Raw genomic sequence first — 17,694 nt, forward strand, 5'->3', positions numbered from 1 at the left:
ATATTTATATATACAGATCCTGTTCGTCACTTTCCCGCTGTATTTTTTTTAACAATTTTCAAAATCAAATCTCTCGGTTTCTCTTTTTTCTCCATGGCAGCAGCTTCAAGAATTGTATGGAGCTTCGATTCCTTGCTACTCACTTGTTTCCTACTCGTACGTATTCCGATATGTTTCGCTCTCTCAAATCTCTTCTTCTTCTCTTTTTAAATCGAATTGATTTGGATTTGAATCTTTTTGTTTTAATTGGATCAATTTTACAAGTTTTAAATCTTTTATTTATGTATTGATTTCATTAAATTAGTATCCAAATTAACCTTAAAATTAGAATAAAATAGAAAATGCCGATGTTTATTAGATAATAATTTGTTTATTCTGTTTTTTTTTCTATGCCATTTATCAGTTATTTATTATAATTGACACCACTAATGGCTATTGTTTCAGGTTATTTCCAGTATTATCATTGTGGATGCTGAAATATCAGATAACAGAACGATGTGAGATCATTTCAGGATTTTTAAGAAATTTTTATCCTAATTTTAATTTACCTTAATTTTTTGCTCTATACAATTTCTTTCAGTGGAAGAACACTCAAAGCTTATCGGCTGCCGAAAGACAGAAAGGTTTCCTTTGTTTTATAGCTTTCGAATCATGTTGTAATTTGATTTATCGAAATTCAAAAGTGTTCCGTAGCTAATCATTGTGTTCGATACCGCTGCCTGCATATCGTTGCCGTATGAGAGAAAGGTTTCCTTTATATTTTATAGATTTTTATTAATATTTATCGAAATCCAGAAGTGTACCATAACTAATTGCGGTGTTTGATACTGTAGCCTGCATATCTGCCGCTTATATTTTATAGATTTTGAATCATGCATTAGTTTGATTTATCGAAATTACGGAGTGTTTCTAGCTAACCATAGTGTTCAATATTGCTTCCTGCATGTTGGCCACTGTATTACAGAAAGGTTTCCTTTATAATTTATAAGATTCTGAATCATTTTGTAGATTGATTTGTCGAAATTCAGAGGTGTTTCTCTAATAATGGTTTTTGATAACGCTGCCTGCATGTCATCCGTTTAAGGACACAAAAGATTCCTTTCTATTTTATAGATTTCGAATCATATTTTAGTTTGATTCATCGAAATTTGGAAGTGCTTCATAGCTTGTAATAGTGTTTGATGCCACTGCTTGCATATCCGCCATTGTATGACAGGTCTCTTTTATACTTCATAGATTTTGAATAATGTTGCAGTTAGATTTATCGAATTTCAAATAGTGATTCATAGCTAATCATACTGTTTGATACTGCTGCCTGCATATCATACGTCGTCTGAAAGAAAGATTTCCTTTATATTGTTTAGACTTTGAATTACATTGTAGTTGATTTATCAAAATTCGGAAGTATTTCATAGCTAATCGTAGTATTTGATACCGCTGCCTGCAATCATCCCTTGTATGACAGAATGGTTTCCTTTATATTTTTTAAGATTTGAAATTCCGGGGAGTGTTTTGTCTCCCGTGGTCTTCCAAGAGCTAGTGTGTCAAAGCGCTCCCGACTTTGTGAGCTAGGCTCTCAGGGCAGCCGCTCACAGAATGTTGGCTCTCGGCAAAGCACGGGAGACAAAACCCTCTTGAGGAACATTACCTTCAGTTGTTGGGATCCAGTCGGCTGCCCGGCAGACGAAACTACAAGGACTTATCTTAAAGGAGCTGAGCAACCCTCAACAGACAAAAATGTTTCCATTATGTTTTATAAATTCCGAATCCATGTTGTGTTCGATTTAGCAAAACTCAGAAATGTTTCATAACTAATCATAGTCTATACTGCTGCCTGCATGGTCGCTGCAGCCTGTAGTACAGAAAGATTTCCTTTATATTTAATAGGTTTTGAGTCAGAATCGCTTCATAACTTATCATACTGTGCAATACCACTGCCCGCATTCAAGGTTTCTTAATGTTGCATGAACTTACCATCTGTCCGAATGTTGACAAGCAGGGAAGGGACGCTTCCTCTGCGGCTTACATGTTCAATGACAATGAGAAGGTAATGCGTGGAGTTCATCTTTGTCTTAACTTAATAACTAAGATGAATGATACTCATGTAAATTATTTTTCATACAGGATCTTGACATAATTGCAACATACAGTGATGTTTCGGGCACTATTAGAACATGTAGGGTGAAAATGAAGGACCTTTCTGCTTCATGGGTTCTCGAAAACCCTATCAATGTAGACAAAGTACAGGGCTCCCAAGTACAGGTATTTGATTTTGTTAAATCCTTTCTAGCAATTCATGGCTGTCCAATTCATAACAGCAAGTATAATCTAACTAAGTGCAGTAAACTAAGCACTGTTCTATGGTGAAATTATACATTTTCAGCTGTTATATGAGCTATATGGCCCGGAAAACCAAAATTATATCAACTCTTATCTATCTCCTTTTTTTCCCTTGTTCAAGTTGGTTATTGTTGAATTCCTTGTATCCAACACTTATGTCTGACACATCAAATATAGGAATAGACCTCCTAGCATCTTCGATACACATGAAAAAACTTTGAGAAATAAAGCATACCTATCTCAACTAAAGGCCCATGTTTGACACTCGTATCCGACAAATGGATGTGGAGATAGGCCTCCAAAGACCTTCCAGATATCTGAAAAAACTTAAAAGAGAATTCTAACCATACGTATATCAAGCACATTCCTCAACTTACACCCAAGTACTGTTTTTTGACATCACCAGTTGAGTAATTTACTTCCCAGGTACTTAAGCTGAAAGATACATACCAAACTAGCACACCATTTCAAGAAAATGTTGAACAGTCCACCGATGATCAACAATTTCAAGAAGGTGAAATTCTAAGTCATCGACAGACGTATTGGAGCCCTGTGAAGTTCAAGCGTCAGGTAAACCATCCACAAGTCCTACTGTATATTTACATATTTCTTTCCTGGTTTAGAGTTGTGATAGTATGTAAAGGTCTTCAGATATTGAGGCAAAAAAGAAGGGATCTCCGTACTGCAGAACTTGTTCGCCAAGATAAAGAAGTTAATAAAGAGCTGCAAGCAACGGAAGCAATTGAGAGCTTGAAAAATATGGACCCTGTTGTGAAGGGAAAATACAGTATATGGAGAAAAGATTTCGAAAATCCTAATGCTGATTCTACCTTGAAGCTTATGCGTGACCAGATTATTATGGCCAAAGCATATGCAAACATTGCTTTTTCTAAGAAACAAACTGTTCTTTACAATTCTCTTTTGAAGCAAGTCATGGAAAGTCTAAATGTTATTGGAGAAGCTAACTCCGATGCTGATCTTCATCCTAGGTATGGCTACTTTTATGTCTACTGTTTTTGGTTATCAGTTAAATTACCTAACAAGTCCCTGTACTATAAGTTAACAAGTAAATTAGTTGAGCAATTTAGTCCCTTAACATATTAACTTTCAGGCAGAAAAGTAGAATTAACTTGATCGTTACTTGTTGCGTTTTAATGTGATATTTGGTCTTTAGTTATCATGTATACAATAACTAAGTTGCTTCAAAATTAGTGAGCGAACTTTTCCCCACCTTTTACAATTTTTACTATTTGGTTTAAAATTAGGGATAAGGCAGCATTTAGTTTTGATAACTTTTTCAAACTAATTTTTTGCTTAGTCCATTTTAGTTTGAAGTTTGAAAATTTTTCTTAATTTGGTTCCTGAACTTAGATTCTATTAGGTGTGATGATGATGTAATACTTTGACATTGTGCCATGTCATTATATGGAAATTTAAATTTTTATATAAAATCTAAAAAATACATAAAATATTTTTAGAAGTATCTTTTTAAAAAAATTCATGTGAATGATGTGGCATAATCTCAGAATTCCACGTCATCATATTTTAACGGAATTCAAATTTAAGGACCAAATTGATAAAAATTAACAAGTTTAGGGACTAATGTGAAAGGTCAAGGAGCAAGGTGCAAAAAGTTGCCAAATTCAATGACCAAATGTTGCGTTTATCCCTAAAAATTAAATATAGGATGATTAAATTGCTCATTTTTATAGTATAAGGACTAATCAGAGAATTTAACCTTTGGCTATCATGTATAGATTATATACTATTGGTTTTCATGTAAATGGATGTTGTTCTGTTTCTAGTTCACTTGATCGTGCAAAAGCAATGGGGCATGCATTATCTGTAGCAAAAGATGAACTCTATAATTGCTTCACGGTTGAAAGAAAACTTCAAGCCATGCTTGTAACAACAGAAGACAATTTAGAATCACAGAAGAAAAGAAGCGCCTTCTTGATTCAATTAGCTGCAAAAACTGTCCCGAAACCATTGCATTGCCTATCTCTGCAGCTATCAGCCGACTACTACTTTCATGGATATTATCAAACCAAGCAAGAACCATACAACGAAAAGCTCAAAGACCCTTCGTTATACCATTACGCCATCTTTTCCGATAACGTATTAGCGACATCAGTGGTCGTCAATTCAACGGTGTTGCACGCAAACGAGCCTGAGAAACATGTTTTCCATATAGTAACTGATAAACTGAATTTCGCCGCCATGAAAATGTGGTTCTTGGTGAATTCTCCCGGGAATGCGACGATTCAAGTCGACAACATCGATGATTTCAAGTGGATGAATTCGTCTTACTGTTCGGTTCTTCGACAACTCGAATCTGTAAGGATTAAAGATTATTATTTCAAGGCGAATCATCCTTCGACTCTGTCTGATGGAGCTGATCACCTCAAGTATAGGAACCCGAAGTATTTGTCTATTCTGAATCATCTTAGGTTTTACCTACCTGAAGTACATCCAAAGCTGGATAAAATCTTGTTTTTGGATGATGATATTGTGGTTCAAAAGGATTTGACACCTCTTTGGGATGTTGATCTGAAAGGGATGGTGAATGGTGCAGTGGAGACATGTAAAGAAAGCTTTCATAGATTTGATAAGTATCTCAACTTCTCTAATCCGATAATCATAGAGAATTTCAACCCCAATGCTTGTGGTTGGGCATTTGGAATGAATATTTTCGATTTGAAGGAGTGGAGAAAGCGAAACATCACTGCTATATATCATCATTGGCAAGATTTGGTAATGCTTCTTTGCTTTTCTTACTCTTTCAGTTCTCTTTCAAGTAGATAGTTTGGGTTTAGGAAATAGAAAATAATTCAATTCCAAATATATATATATATACCTCTTTAAACTCAATTTAGTTGAAAATATAATTTTAAAGGTTTTTTTAAACACCTCCTACTTATAAATGATTGGTTTAAGCCTATTTAAATCCTTTATATTTTTGCCCATAAGATATTAATTGCTTGACATCAATATTAAAATACATTTATCTTTTTAAAAGTTTGAGAAAAATGATGAATATTTTTAGATATTATATAAACAAGTATTTTATATTTTTAATTTTTTAAATAATGTTATTTTTTAATTTTAATATATTTAATATTTTTAATATATTTCTTAATTTTTATATGATACCTTATATATAATTCCATGTTACATATAAATTACATAATTCTTAAAAATATTTTAATAATATGTTATAAATTAGAAAATGGACTGCGATGCGCTAGGCGAAGCTTAAGCCTAATGTTGGAGTCCATGCACATCCCATACCTTAAAGTGTAATAATATTTTGCGCTAACCCAATATTTAGTTTTTGAATTTGATAATTCTTTATAATTAGGTTTATATTCTTTTTTTGTCTACATTAGATTTTAAATTCAATAATTTTTAAATATTAATTTTATAATAATGTGATATTTCGATATTGTGTCATGTTATCACCTAAATTTTTAAATGATGATGTGGCATAAAATCAAAATATCACAATATCACAATGATCCAATTTGAGAAAAGTAATTAAGTTCGTGCATTAAAATAGACAAAAAAAAATTCAATGACCAATTTAAGAAAAACTGTCAAATTTAAAATTAAATGTTGCTTTATCCCTAATATTTTTACGGGTTAATATAATTTTTGTCTTTTGAACTTAGTAATTTTTTTTTCACCTTGGTACTTAATTTTTTTTTTAAAAAGTAATAATTTTTGCCTCTGCACCCGTTGGGTCAAATAGTTAATTTTTTTCTTCTAATCCTTTCAAAATTTAATAATTTAAGGTCTTTTTAATACAAAATTATGCCTTAAGCCCTCAAGACTTATTAATTTCTTTTTAGCTCTTAATATAAATGATTACTTTGTCCTTTGTTCTTATTGGACAAGTCTCCTATTTTCCTTAATAAAAAATGGAAAATTGTATTTCGCATTTGTCTGTTATATTATGTTAGCTTAATCCAGAAACCATAAGGATTGTCATTGATATATGAGTTTCTAAACATCATTTTCTCCATAGTTTACCGAGATTCGTCACTGATGAAGATAAACTGTTTTTGCAGAATGATGATAGAACTCTTTGGAAGCTTGGCACATTGCCACCAGGGTTGATCACTTTCTACAACTTGACTCATCCACTGGATCGAAAATGGCACGTATTAGGACTCGGTTACGATCCGGCCTTAAACCGAACCGAGATCGAAAATGCAGCCGTCATCCATTATAATGGAAACTATAAGCCATGGTTGGATCTAGCAGTCTCCAAGTACCAATCATACTGGTCTAAATATGTAAGTTCTGGTAACTATTACCTTCAACGCTGCAACATAAGTGAGTAACATTTTCCTCTTTTTCTTTTTCTTTTTCATTTTGTTTTGTTTTCACTTTGTCATACTTGTAATTCACTTGTTATAGCAAAGAAAATTAATCCCTCAAAAAAAGTAGGGGGAACTTTGTTCTTTTATTCTTTGTTGCTTTTGATGTGAATATCAAATTGTAACAGTATCATGAAAAGTTTTTTTAAATAGATAAATTAGTTTTTATACGTTTAAAAATAAAAGCAAGCTAGTTCTTATTATTAAAACTTATATATATTTCTATTACTAAAAACGAGCATGATTAACAAAATAACTAGATAGTTATACATGACAAGCTTTATGTCTCTCATGCTGACTTGCAATGATCAATTTTTAATAGTACAAATGGATGTAATTTTTAACAGAATAACTCATTTACTCTTTAATCTAATTTACAAAGGTTAATTTGTTCATTTTTTTAGTAAATAGAGCAAAATGCAATTTAATTCCTATTACAGGAGTTTTCATGGTACTTTTAACCTCTTTTTCGGCTTTATTCATAAATTGACTCTTAAATTGTACAGATAATAACTTTTTATTTCTATTGTTAAAAATTGGTATAATTAATAGAATAATAAAATATAGTTACATATGATCTGCCATGTGTACCTTATATTGACATATAGAAACTAGTTTTAAAAGGTAGAATGGGATGAAATTTTAACAGAATAATCAATTTACTCTTTGATCTAACATATAATAATTAATTTATTCACATTTTAAGAGAAAATATAATTTAACTTCTAATATAAAACTTTCATCATATTTTTATTTAAAAATATGTAACACACCTGCAATTTAAATTAAACAATCAAACATTAATTTTTATATCATCACCGTTCATCAAACTTATCTTTTATCCAAAAAAAACAATTATTTATGTAAAAATTTAATCCAACTTATCCAAACATAAATCTAAATAAAAGATCCAACTCAACAAATTTTGAATCCCCTCGATTATCACTTCCAAACTCAACCACGATTAAGTAGGGTTAAGCAGCACCATAAATAGAAGAAAAAGGAATATAAAGTGAGTAGAAAAAGCGTACAATTTGGTCGTAAAAGTGGAACAAATTCATTATTTTAACCAAAAAAGAGTAGTGGGGTGTACTACACACTTTCAAAGACTTAACGGTAAATTACCCTTGAAGTCACTGAATTATTAATAAGTTTATATCTTAGTTATTTAACTTCAAAAATTATGAAATGGTAATGAAACTATTACAAAGTTTTCTTTTGAGTCAGCGAACCATTAAAAAAAATTTATTTAAATCATTAAGATGTTAAGTTTTTTTTTAAATTCAATTAACAAGCTTCAAGTGATAATTCGATTATTAGTACGGTGAATTAGTACTTATTGACGAGTAGAAGAATATATTCAATTCAAGTTGATCTGATGGTCAATGTTGAAAATCGAAGAAGAAAGTTGTTTAGATTTTAGTTCGTAGATTCTTGACATTTAAAGTTATTTCATGAAAAAAATTAAATTGTAAAAGAGAAAAAGGAGAATTTTTTATTAGTGCAGATAGTGCGAACAAGAAAGGTCATAAATAATGATTTTAACGGCCTAGTAACTTAAATGAAAACTTTCAAATAGTTCATTGATCATTATAACTTTTTTTAAGTTAAGTGACCAAAATATAAATTTATTAATAATTTAATGACCTAGGATGAAGTTTACCCAAAATTGAGATATAAAAGTATTTATATATTCCCAATTACTTTCGTGTGGAAGCCACACTTCCTTATAATAATCAAACAAAAATGGTGTCCAACTCAGATATCCACTATTGATGGAGATGGATTATTCCCAAAGTTAACCCCTTTTCACACATTTAACCACTCTCATTAATGATGATTGACTATTGCTTGTCAAATATATTTGAAGATCGTCTGTATATAAACAATGATAGTGGGTATCTTCTTATATATAGAAAATAACCTATTTAAAGTGATGATTAGGTAATGCAACAATATAACTCATATTTATTTTTCTTCTTTCGCAAGATGAAATATGATTTCATTTGCTATTCAGTCTTTTATAAAAATCCCAGTAAAATCCGAATTCAAAATATCAAAATTTTCAGTATTAGTTTTCTTTTTCATATAGTTTAACAACAATTGAATATCAATTTGAAAGAGAGTAAAAATTGTTTGATTCAGTAAATTGGTATAAACTAAATAATTCAAATTAAAATTTTATTAAATTGAACTTTATAATTTTTAATAATTTATTTAATTTGAATTGATCAAATTGAAAATCAATAATTTAATTAATTCGTTCATTAATAAGTTTGATAGGAAAAATAAAATCAAAATTACGATTTTTATTCCGATTTTTTATTTTTTACTTCTTTGTTCATATCACTTATTAGAAACATGTGATATGCAGGTTATCCAATGTTAATTGACCTTTGGTTTTACCAATGGCATTAAACAGGTTTAAGCAAGGAAAATAGAGAGAGAAAATCATTGATAATGAGGTCTAGGCAAAACAATAACCAAATCAACCTGCATCCATTGTGCTGATAATGTTGAGACCTTAAAAGTCTGATGGTTCTATTTAAGGTCTTAATATGCATAATTGTCGTATGTAAGTTTCTTTAAGTATTTTAGGGTTTAGGTATATTTCAATTTTTAATTTATTATGCAATTTATTGAGATAATTAAAACTTAAAATGAACAATCGCCAATAAAAATATGTTGTTAAGTGTTACAAAAAGTCAACTAAAAACCCATTATTTAGAGAAGCAAACTGCTTTTAGGCTGTCCCCAAAGGGTTCCTTTCATAGCAAAACTTGCTAGAAAAATCAACTTTTCTAATCTGATTTTGGTTCATAATGTTACTCAATATTCACATTGTTGAAAGACATAGAAAGTTTGATGATGTTATGGAATAAATGGTTTGTAGACAGGTTTTGAGCCTTTAAGATAATTCGTCTTAATCTATTTTTTTAACATTAATCTCATTATAGGTTATTATCATATGTGTTCTTTTTGATATAATGCTTAGAAATACCTATAGCCCCTCCTCAACCCTTAAATAAGAGGATAATGCGCTTCAGCGCATTCGAACCTGCGTCCTCCTACACTGATAATAATACCGATGTCAATCGAACGAACACTCAATCAACAATTAACATTAATCTAATTCAATCATAACAAATCAAGTTTTAAATATTTTTTTTAAGTTAAAACTATATCAAAAGTTCTAATTAAAATCAATCACTATAAACACTAAATTGAATAATTGATTCAATAACCATACACAAAAAAAAAATGAGAGAAAAAACCCAAAAACTCCAACCTTAAATTTTAAAATTCTTAAAATCTCAACCTTGTCCTGGCTTAACTTTGGAATATTATGAGATGAAGAAAACAATGGTTATGTATATAAATATACACTAGACCTTTTTATATGATCTACATGTATCAATTCTAAAGCTGCTTTTAAGCCATTTTTCCATTATTGCATGCTTTGATCCTATTATATCTTGCACTCCTACTTTTGTATTTTATTTTACTTCTAAAAAAATAAATAAAAAAGATTAAGTTGAAAATGCTAGTCTTACTCAACAAGAAAACATTTAAACAGGTGTAATACATTTTTTTTGAAATCAAAACATCAAGAATTATGATGAAGAATCATTGAAACTCACATGTTGGGTAAATGTTAATTTAAGTACATAAAATAGAGTGTTGAGTCAACTTTTTCATTAGAAATATTTAACAATGTTAGGTATAAGTGACTTAATTTCTTAATTCCTAACAAAAATTAGGTGATGCAAATTAACTTAAATGCTTATAATTTATATGAAAATTGATATTAATTTACTTGGGCTTAATTTTATCCTCAGTCCCTCTGTTTTTTGGATTTTTGGAAATTAAATCTCTACTTTTAATTTTATAAATTTAGGATGTCTTCAATATTATTTCTAAGAAGCACTTTTGGAACAAAAGCTTTATTGTCCCAAAAGTACTCCTAAATAAGCTATTTTTTTAGAGAAAATGTGTGCTCCTAAGTTAAAAATTAGCTCAAAATTACTTTTTTCAGAAGTTAAATTTTTAGCTTCTCTCCAAAAGTAAATTTTTTTTTCCTAAAAATGCTTTTGAGAAGCATTCCTAAAATAGGACTTAATCTCTATATTTGTCTGATTCTAAAATTAAATTTAATTGATAACATTATTAATTAGTTTCATTAAATTTGAATATATGTTATCGATTGGATTTTAATTCTTAAATTATACTTTTGAATATTAAAATGTCTTGCATATTCATGTTTAACATAAATTCATTAATAGTATTACCAATTGGGGTTTAATTTTAAAATCAATCAAGTAGAGAGATTAAGCTCCATTTAGTTTTAACTAACAAATGTTATTTTCGTTTTCATATTCTTGAAAAATAGAAAACATTTCACCAAAAAAAAATAGAAAACATTAAAGAAAACGTGTTAAGTTGAAAAATGCAAAACACACCTTAACTATGACCAACAAATCTGCATTACACTCTCAAAAAGGTAAATTCAAATTAAATTACAGTTAAAATCACTAAATTATTAGTAAGCTTACATTTGGTCACTCAATTTTAAAAAAATATATATAAATGATCGTTAAATTATTCTAAAGTTTCCATTAAGTGATTGGATTGTTAAACCGATATTATATAGCTTTCTATATTAGCACAGCTTATACCAATCATAAATTTTTTTCCTTCTTTTATATAATTTAATTTTTTTAATAAAATAACTTTTAACGTCGCAAATTTTCAAATTAAATTCTATTATTCTCTAATATCTAACATTTAAAATATATTTTATTTATCTATGAATATTGATTCCTAGTATATTCATGAATTTTCTATAAAAGCGGGAAAATTTTTAGGTAAAAATAAAGATATTTTAGTTCCACTAACAAAATAAAATATACATTAAATATTAGGAGAGTGGACCTTCCACATCATAATTTATAATCTCACCATCGCTATTCCTCTCCTATAAATCCCCCTCCATCGAAGGCGTGTGTCCTCCACAAGTCTCCTTTTTCTTATCATTATCATATTATATATTCTATTATTTATCTTTGCTTTTTTGGCTCTCTTTTTTTTCAATAATGGCGTTGTCAATTCATGTCAATGGCGGTACCGAGCAAAAGCAGTTTCAAGAACCTGTTGAAAACCCCGAGTTCGATTACTCGCAAAGAGGACAATGGCTTCGAGCTGCTGTTTTGGGAGCCAACGATGGGTTAGTTTCAGTATCGTCACTGTTAATGGGTGTTGGTTCAGTTAAACAAGACGTTAAAGCCATGGTTCTCGCCGGTTTCGCCGGCTTGGTAGCCGGAGCTTGTAGCATGGCCATCGGAGAGTTCGTCTCGGTATACACCCAAAGGGATGTCGAGATGGCTCAAATGAAAAGAGGCGGAGAAAAGAGATCACCGGTGGTTGATGAAAATGACCGGAAAATGGAGAAGAAGGAGCGGTTGCCGAGTCCGGGAGTAGCCGCCGGAGCATCAGCGTTGGCTTTCTCGGTTGGTGCGGTGCTTCCGTTGTTGGCGGCAGCTTTTATAAGGGACCATAAGGTGAGGATGGCGGTGGTGGTTGTGGTGGCTAGTGTGGCGTTGATGGTGTTTGGGGTGGTGGGGGCCTTGCTTGGGGGAGCTCCGGTGGCGAAATCCGGTGGTAGGGTGCTTGTGGGAGGATGGATTGCTATGGGTATTACTTTTGGGCTTACTAAGTTGATTAGCTTAAATGGGATGTAAATTTGAATAATTTGCTTAATTTCCCCTTAGCTTTGTTATTTTACTATTCCCATGCAAGGTAAATAGTTTGTGAAATTATAATCTTTTAGTGTTTTCAATCCAAAAGTTTGTCATATTAGTCTGCAAAAGTGTTATGGAGGTTATCTGTATTAAGAGTTAAATTATATTTTGCTCTTTTTATTAAAAAAAAAGCAAACTAACTCTTCTACGTTAGATCAAAGACCAAACTAATTGTTTCTATTAAAAATTTCATTTATTTCTATTGTCAAGATTTGACATGACCAACGAAATAATCAGATAGTTACATGTGACTTACGGTGACTAATTTTTAACAATAGAAATAGATGAATTTTTTAATTGAATTATCAATTTGTCATTTGATTTAAAATATAAAGACCAATTTATCTATTTTTTAGCAGGGAAAGGCAAAATACAATCCGACTACTAGTATAAAAACCTTTATAGTACTTTTACCCCATTGGTCAAGGGCATTCTCTGATACTTAATCAAAGAATCAAATTGTAAATTAATGTGTGTGATAGTAATTTGATCCTGCCAATACAAAAGTCTTAGTGCTTTCCTATATATTGGTAGTCACATTTTGTTTCAAGGAGTCAAGCTGAGATATATCCCTAAATAAATATTGTTTAAAGAATATCGAACTTCTTATCATAGATTCAAAAACGTTAATTTTTCATTTTTTATATTTAAACTAATAATTCATAATATATAATAATAATAAAATTTATAATCCTAACCTAGAGTTAGTACTTTGCAGTGACAAAATCCAACTTTTCTTTTAAAGGATCAAAATTAAATTATAAATTTTAGTCATTAAAGTATTAATATATAATTACAGGAAAACAAACTATGTTAAAATTCACCATTCATCCCGAAAATCTCCTTTATAAAATTAGTTATATCCATAGATGAAGGAAATCAAAATTTAACATCTATAATTCCATTTTTATTCCTAAATTATAAAATTCAACAATCCCGGATGAAAATAAAATTATAATTTTTAAATTTTGGTTAAAATATGTTAGTTTATTTTTGTAATTTTACATAATTTGAGATTTAATCATTATACTTTAAAAGTTAAAAAAATTAAACCCTTTTTCTTTTCAACTTAAAAATTACAATTTAATCATTAACGCCGTTAATCTGTTTTCATCAAAATTTATTAACTTGATTAGGTTATTTCCATCAACCATAGGTCATGTCATGCTAAGATAATCTAATCAATATATCAAGTTGGCAAAATATTAAGAATGTTGATAATTGGACTGAAATCTTTAAACCGTAAAACTAAATAGACTTAATTTTAGTATTTTAACTATAAAGACTAAATCTTAAGTTTTATCAAAATATAAGGACTAATAACATATTTTAACTCAAAATCTTTTGGTAAAGAAATAAAAAAAAAGGGTATTTAATTAGATATTGGATTAAATCACTTTATACCACTCGAATTTGATAATTAATCATTAAAAACCCCAAAGTTTAAGTGTTTATACGAGAATAATTGTCAAATTCTTAATCAAATCCAATATTAGAAGATGGATTTCGATGAAACACAAAAAACAGAAACAAAAATTAACACCAAAACATTAATAACTAATGAAGTTTGAAAAGCTTCAATAATAATTATGTGTATGCCACCCTCCTTGATTGTACGGATACGTTTGTTGTTGTACATTCGACTTTGCAACATTACCTCCTCGCATTCCATTCCTTTTAAATTGATCCCACATTACTTGCTCTTCCATTAGCAACTTTTGCTTCTTCTCCATATCCGACATCTGCACGTACGACGGCGGCGCCACTGAAAACGACCCCGCAAACGGGTCAACGGCGACGGGTTCATTGTTCTTATTACCATTCGATGAAGGTGGCGCCGGCAACGTAAGTGTCGCCGCTGATCTCCCTGCTGATCTAAATGCAACACTGCTAGCACTTCCGGTCGCCGCAGAACTCGTCATCGCCACCATCATTTGTCCATGTCGATACATTCCGTCGAGTAATAAATGGTCGAACCCACCACCTAGGGTCGGTTTTAGGTTATTTAGGTTACTCGCGGACTGAACCAAGGCGGTTTCCCAATCAGCATCGGCTTTAAAAGTATCCCATCCCGACCCCGACGATGTAGCCGCCGGAACGGCACCGTCGAATAAAGCTAAAGCTAATTTATCGGCGTGGTCTTCACTCGACATAGCGTTCTCCCCTAAGTTCAAAAAATCAACTTCTTGTTGTACTACAATAGCTTTTGAATTATCGTCTTCAACCTTTTCTTCTTCTTCAAAGAAATTTTCAGCCGGCGGTGGTAATGCTTTAATAGCGTTAATATCTTCTTCCGGTTCCGGTTCCAGTTCTTTAATTTCCGGTTCCCGTTCCGGTTCATCTCTATTGACGTTCCCTTGAGCTAACGCCGATTTGTCACGGATCAACTCGTCGAGGAGGTCGAGTTTCTTTTGAGTTATTTTTTCGATCTCCGGGAACTCCGACGGTCGAGCTATGCCGATGCTCCGACACCATGAATAAAAAGCATCGAGTTCGTCGAATTGTTTGCTTTGACGGCAAAAAATCTCGTAGATTTTAATGGTATCTGTCATGTCGACTTCCATGAAACGATCGATTAAAGCTCCCATTGTTTCGGTTATGTCATAATATAAATTGAAACTCTCTTTTACAATAGGATAAAGCGCCACCGTCACCACTCTATTGCATTTGGCTTCACCTGTTGATTTAATTTTTCCCATCATGCAAAGAGAAAAGAAAAAAGACAACGTTACGTCATTAATTCATGCAACGTAAAATCGAAAACTGTAAGTTAAAATTACCATGGAGGTATAAGGATTATATTTTTCTCCCTTACTCGAAAAATCAATGAGTAAATTATCTTTTATTAAAAATTTCATTTACTTCTAATAATACAAATGAATGAAATTTAAAAAAAAATGATTTACTCTTTTATTTAGCATGTAATAATTAATTTACTCTTTTTTTAAATAAATAAAAAATATATTCTAATTCGAGCTTTCATAATACTTTTATCGAAATGATGAACACCATGATTATTTATAATAATAAAAATCTCATAGTTATCACGGGTAAAATAAAGCTTATTTACGATATCAATATCATATACAAGTCTTTTAAGTTCGATCCGACTCAAAATATATGTTTACGAGATTTGTTTTCATGGGTCAAGCTAGTCTGATTTGGATTTGTGTATTGTATTTAAATGATATATGGTTGTTCAAGCTCTTCCTAACTTGAAATATAAGTATCATTTTATCTAAACCTTTCTTTATTTGTTAATGGTTAATCTAAACTTGTTTACAAACTTTTTAAAAGTTATGCTAATCTTCATTTAATGCTTAAAATATATACATGTCATATTTTATTTAAACATGTATCATCTTGTGCCCAAGTTCGACGTTTTTTTTAATGTGGTACATGTGTTATTTTTTGTTCAATTCAATATATTTGACTTAAAGTTATATATTTTGATACTCAAAGGTAACTATGTTAAATTTTAGTATTTAATTCATGTTTTAGTGTTGATTTGATGAAAGTTGAATTGCTAATATTATTATGTTTGAATTTTTCATGATTTTATTAATAGTAATATTATTATGTTTGAATTTTTATGATTTTATTAATAGAATAAATTGAGTGTTAATTATGAATGTTTAATTTTACATATTTGATTTTATTTGAGTTTTAGAGTTGATTTAATGAAAATTAATTGCTAATATAACTTTTATTAAATTAATTTTAAAATCTAAATTGTACCAAATTATAATAACTTTTGTCCAAGCAAAAATCACATTTAGACTTATCTACGAGTCTAGCCACATCTGGGTTAAAAAAATTAAAGCACAAGCTCATTTGCCGTCCAACTCGACCCACACAAAAGCCCATTTCACTGTTTAAAATTAATAAAATATTAAAAATATATTTTTAGAATTAAATTAATTTTAAAAAATATTTTATATTATTTAAATTAAATTCAGACGACTCAAGACATAAAAATCCCTTATCCAGGCCTAGCCCCAGTCAGGTCAGACCGGATGTGCTATCTAATCCACGGTCAAAACTGACCATATTAAATAAAAAATAACACAAATATCAGGTTAAATTTTTTTTTATCGAACTGAGTTACCAAACTATGTAAACGAACCTGTTGGTCGACAAGCTAAGAAGCGTTCAAGAAGCTGCTGCAATTGCTGCATTCTTTGAAATAATTGCTCGGTTTTCATCTCATTGACCGGAGTGGGTTTAACGGCGACAAGGCTATTGTTATAGTCTTCCCCGAAATCTTCTTCGCATTTATAAACATTCCGTTTTGTATTCTTCCCTTGCATTCTAAATTCCAAACTTTCATCGAGGTACAACGCGAAAGTCCGCACGAATGCAGAGAAATCCCACGAATTCGATCGCGAAGTGTCACGAAAATCTGACATGTTGAGAATCCGAGTCCCACGCCTCGTCGAGAAGAAGATCTCTTGCTCGTAAGTCGGATCACCTTCGGTGAGAAGACGATGTATCAATATTAAAGTTTTCAACGCCACGGTCCAATTTTTAGTCTTATTGAGACGTCTCGAGAGAGTGTTGACGCACGCACTAACGTAAGCTCTTGAATACGAGGTTAACGTGAGTATTTCTCGAATGTGCCGTTCTTCGGCGGGGTATTCTTCGTGTCTCGTCGCTTTAACGATGGCGACATCGAGGTCAGAAAGCGACGTACTACCGCCGACTTTGGCGAGACTAATGCTCGTCTGGTCTTTAACATGGCCGAGAGCTCTTCGGATCTTACTCGGCGCCATGGATTTAAGGATTTAACTATCAAGTAAATACCCAAACGAGATCAAAATTTAAAAAAGGAAAATTCTCAACAACAATCGACGGAGAAAAGATTGTTGATCGGAAAAGGGAAAAAAAAAAAGAGAAGAGAGAAGAAAACGAAAGAAAATGAAGGAAAATGAAAGAAAATTTTTTACTCTTTCTCTCCTTTGTTAAACTTTCCTAATCTTCCCTCTTCAATTTTTTTTTTTTTTTTACCTTTGTTTATTGTTCTTTTGTTTTCCTAGAAACCAAACGGTATCCAATCTTGAATCAACCATGCATTGCCATTGCCATTGCCATTTATTTCCCTACATTTTAGCATGAAACAAATAAAAACTAGAAAAATTTCAATGGCAATCATTTAGCCAAATGGCAAATTTTAA

The 17,694-nt window shown here is 30.9% G+C and overlaps 3 protein-coding genes across 4 annotated transcripts; 2 read left to right on the plus strand and 1 right to left on the minus strand.

Annotated features, from left to right (window-relative positions):
- Positions 1-1,957: 1,957 nt before the first annotated feature.
- On the plus strand, positions 1,958-6,767 carry LOC108481305 (probable galacturonosyltransferase 3). The gene is made up of 6 exons (XM_017784456.2): positions 1,958-2,047; positions 2,125-2,262; positions 2,767-2,910; positions 2,992-3,329; positions 4,146-5,094; positions 6,411-6,767. The coding sequence occupies exons 1-6, from the start codon at positions 1,958-1,960 to the stop codon at positions 6,684-6,686; spliced, it is 1,935 nt and encodes a 644-aa protein (XP_017639945.2). The 3' UTR covers positions 6,687-6,767.
- A 4,927-nt stretch (positions 6,768-11,694) lies between these two features.
- LOC108482563 (vacuolar iron transporter homolog 2-like) lies at positions 11,695-12,621 on the plus strand. Its single transcript, XM_017785692.2, has one exon. The coding sequence runs from the start codon at positions 11,816-11,818 to the stop codon at positions 12,458-12,460; it is 645 nt and encodes a 214-aa protein (XP_017641181.1). The 5' UTR covers positions 11,695-11,815; the 3' UTR covers positions 12,461-12,621.
- Positions 12,622-13,917: 1,296 nt separating this feature from the next.
- Positions 13,918-17,609, minus strand: LOC108481306 (putative clathrin assembly protein At1g03050). 2 transcript variants are annotated; one of them, XM_053025300.1, is made up of 3 exons: positions 17,528-17,609; positions 16,647-17,308; positions 13,918-15,197 (listed from the first exon to the last, which is right to left on the minus strand). In XM_053025300.1, exons 2-3 carry the CDS (start codon positions 17,290-17,292, stop codon positions 14,098-14,100), a joined length of 1,746 nt encoding a protein of 581 aa, XP_052881260.1. In that variant the 5' UTR covers positions 17,293-17,308; positions 17,528-17,609; the 3' UTR covers positions 13,918-14,097. The 2 variants fall into 2 exon arrangements, with proteins under 2 accessions (XP_052881260.1, XP_052881259.1); XM_053025299.1 differs by having other exon boundaries at positions 16,647-17,591.
- Between the last annotated feature and the right edge of the window lie 85 nt (positions 17,610-17,694).

The sequence above is a fragment of the Gossypium arboreum genome, chromosome 1, assembly GCF_025698485.1.
Source record: "Gossypium arboreum isolate Shixiya-1 chromosome 1, ASM2569848v2, whole genome shotgun sequence".
NCBI classification, from domain to species: domain Eukaryota; kingdom Viridiplantae; phylum Streptophyta; class Magnoliopsida; order Malvales; family Malvaceae; genus Gossypium; species Gossypium arboreum.

Excerpts from the sequence above, each read along its gene's own strand:
- LOC108481305 (XM_017784456.2), top strand. The coding sequence starts at position 1,958 with ATGTTGCATGAACTTACCATCTGTCCGAATGTTGACAAGCAGGGAAGG. Across the intron at positions 2,048-2,124 it reads TGTTCAATGACAATGAGAAG|GATCTTGACATAATTGCAAC; the intron begins GTAATGCGTGGA and ends TTTTTCATACAG. Across the intron at positions 2,263-2,766 it reads TACAGGGCTCCCAAGTACAG|GTACTTAAGCTGAAAGATAC; the intron begins GTATTTGATTTT and ends TTTACTTCCCAG.
- LOC108482563 (XM_017785692.2), top strand. The coding sequence starts at position 11,816 with ATGGCGTTGTCAATTCATGTCAATGGCGGTACCGAGCAAAAGCAGTTT.
- LOC108481306 (XM_053025300.1), bottom strand. The coding sequence starts at position 17,292 with ATGGCGCCGAGTAAGATCCGAAGAGCTCTCGGCCATGTTAAAGACCAG. Across the intron at positions 15,198-16,646 it reads CTTAGCTTGTCGACCAACAG|GTGAAGCCAAATGCAATAGA; the intron begins GTTCGTTTACAT and ends TTAAATCAACAG.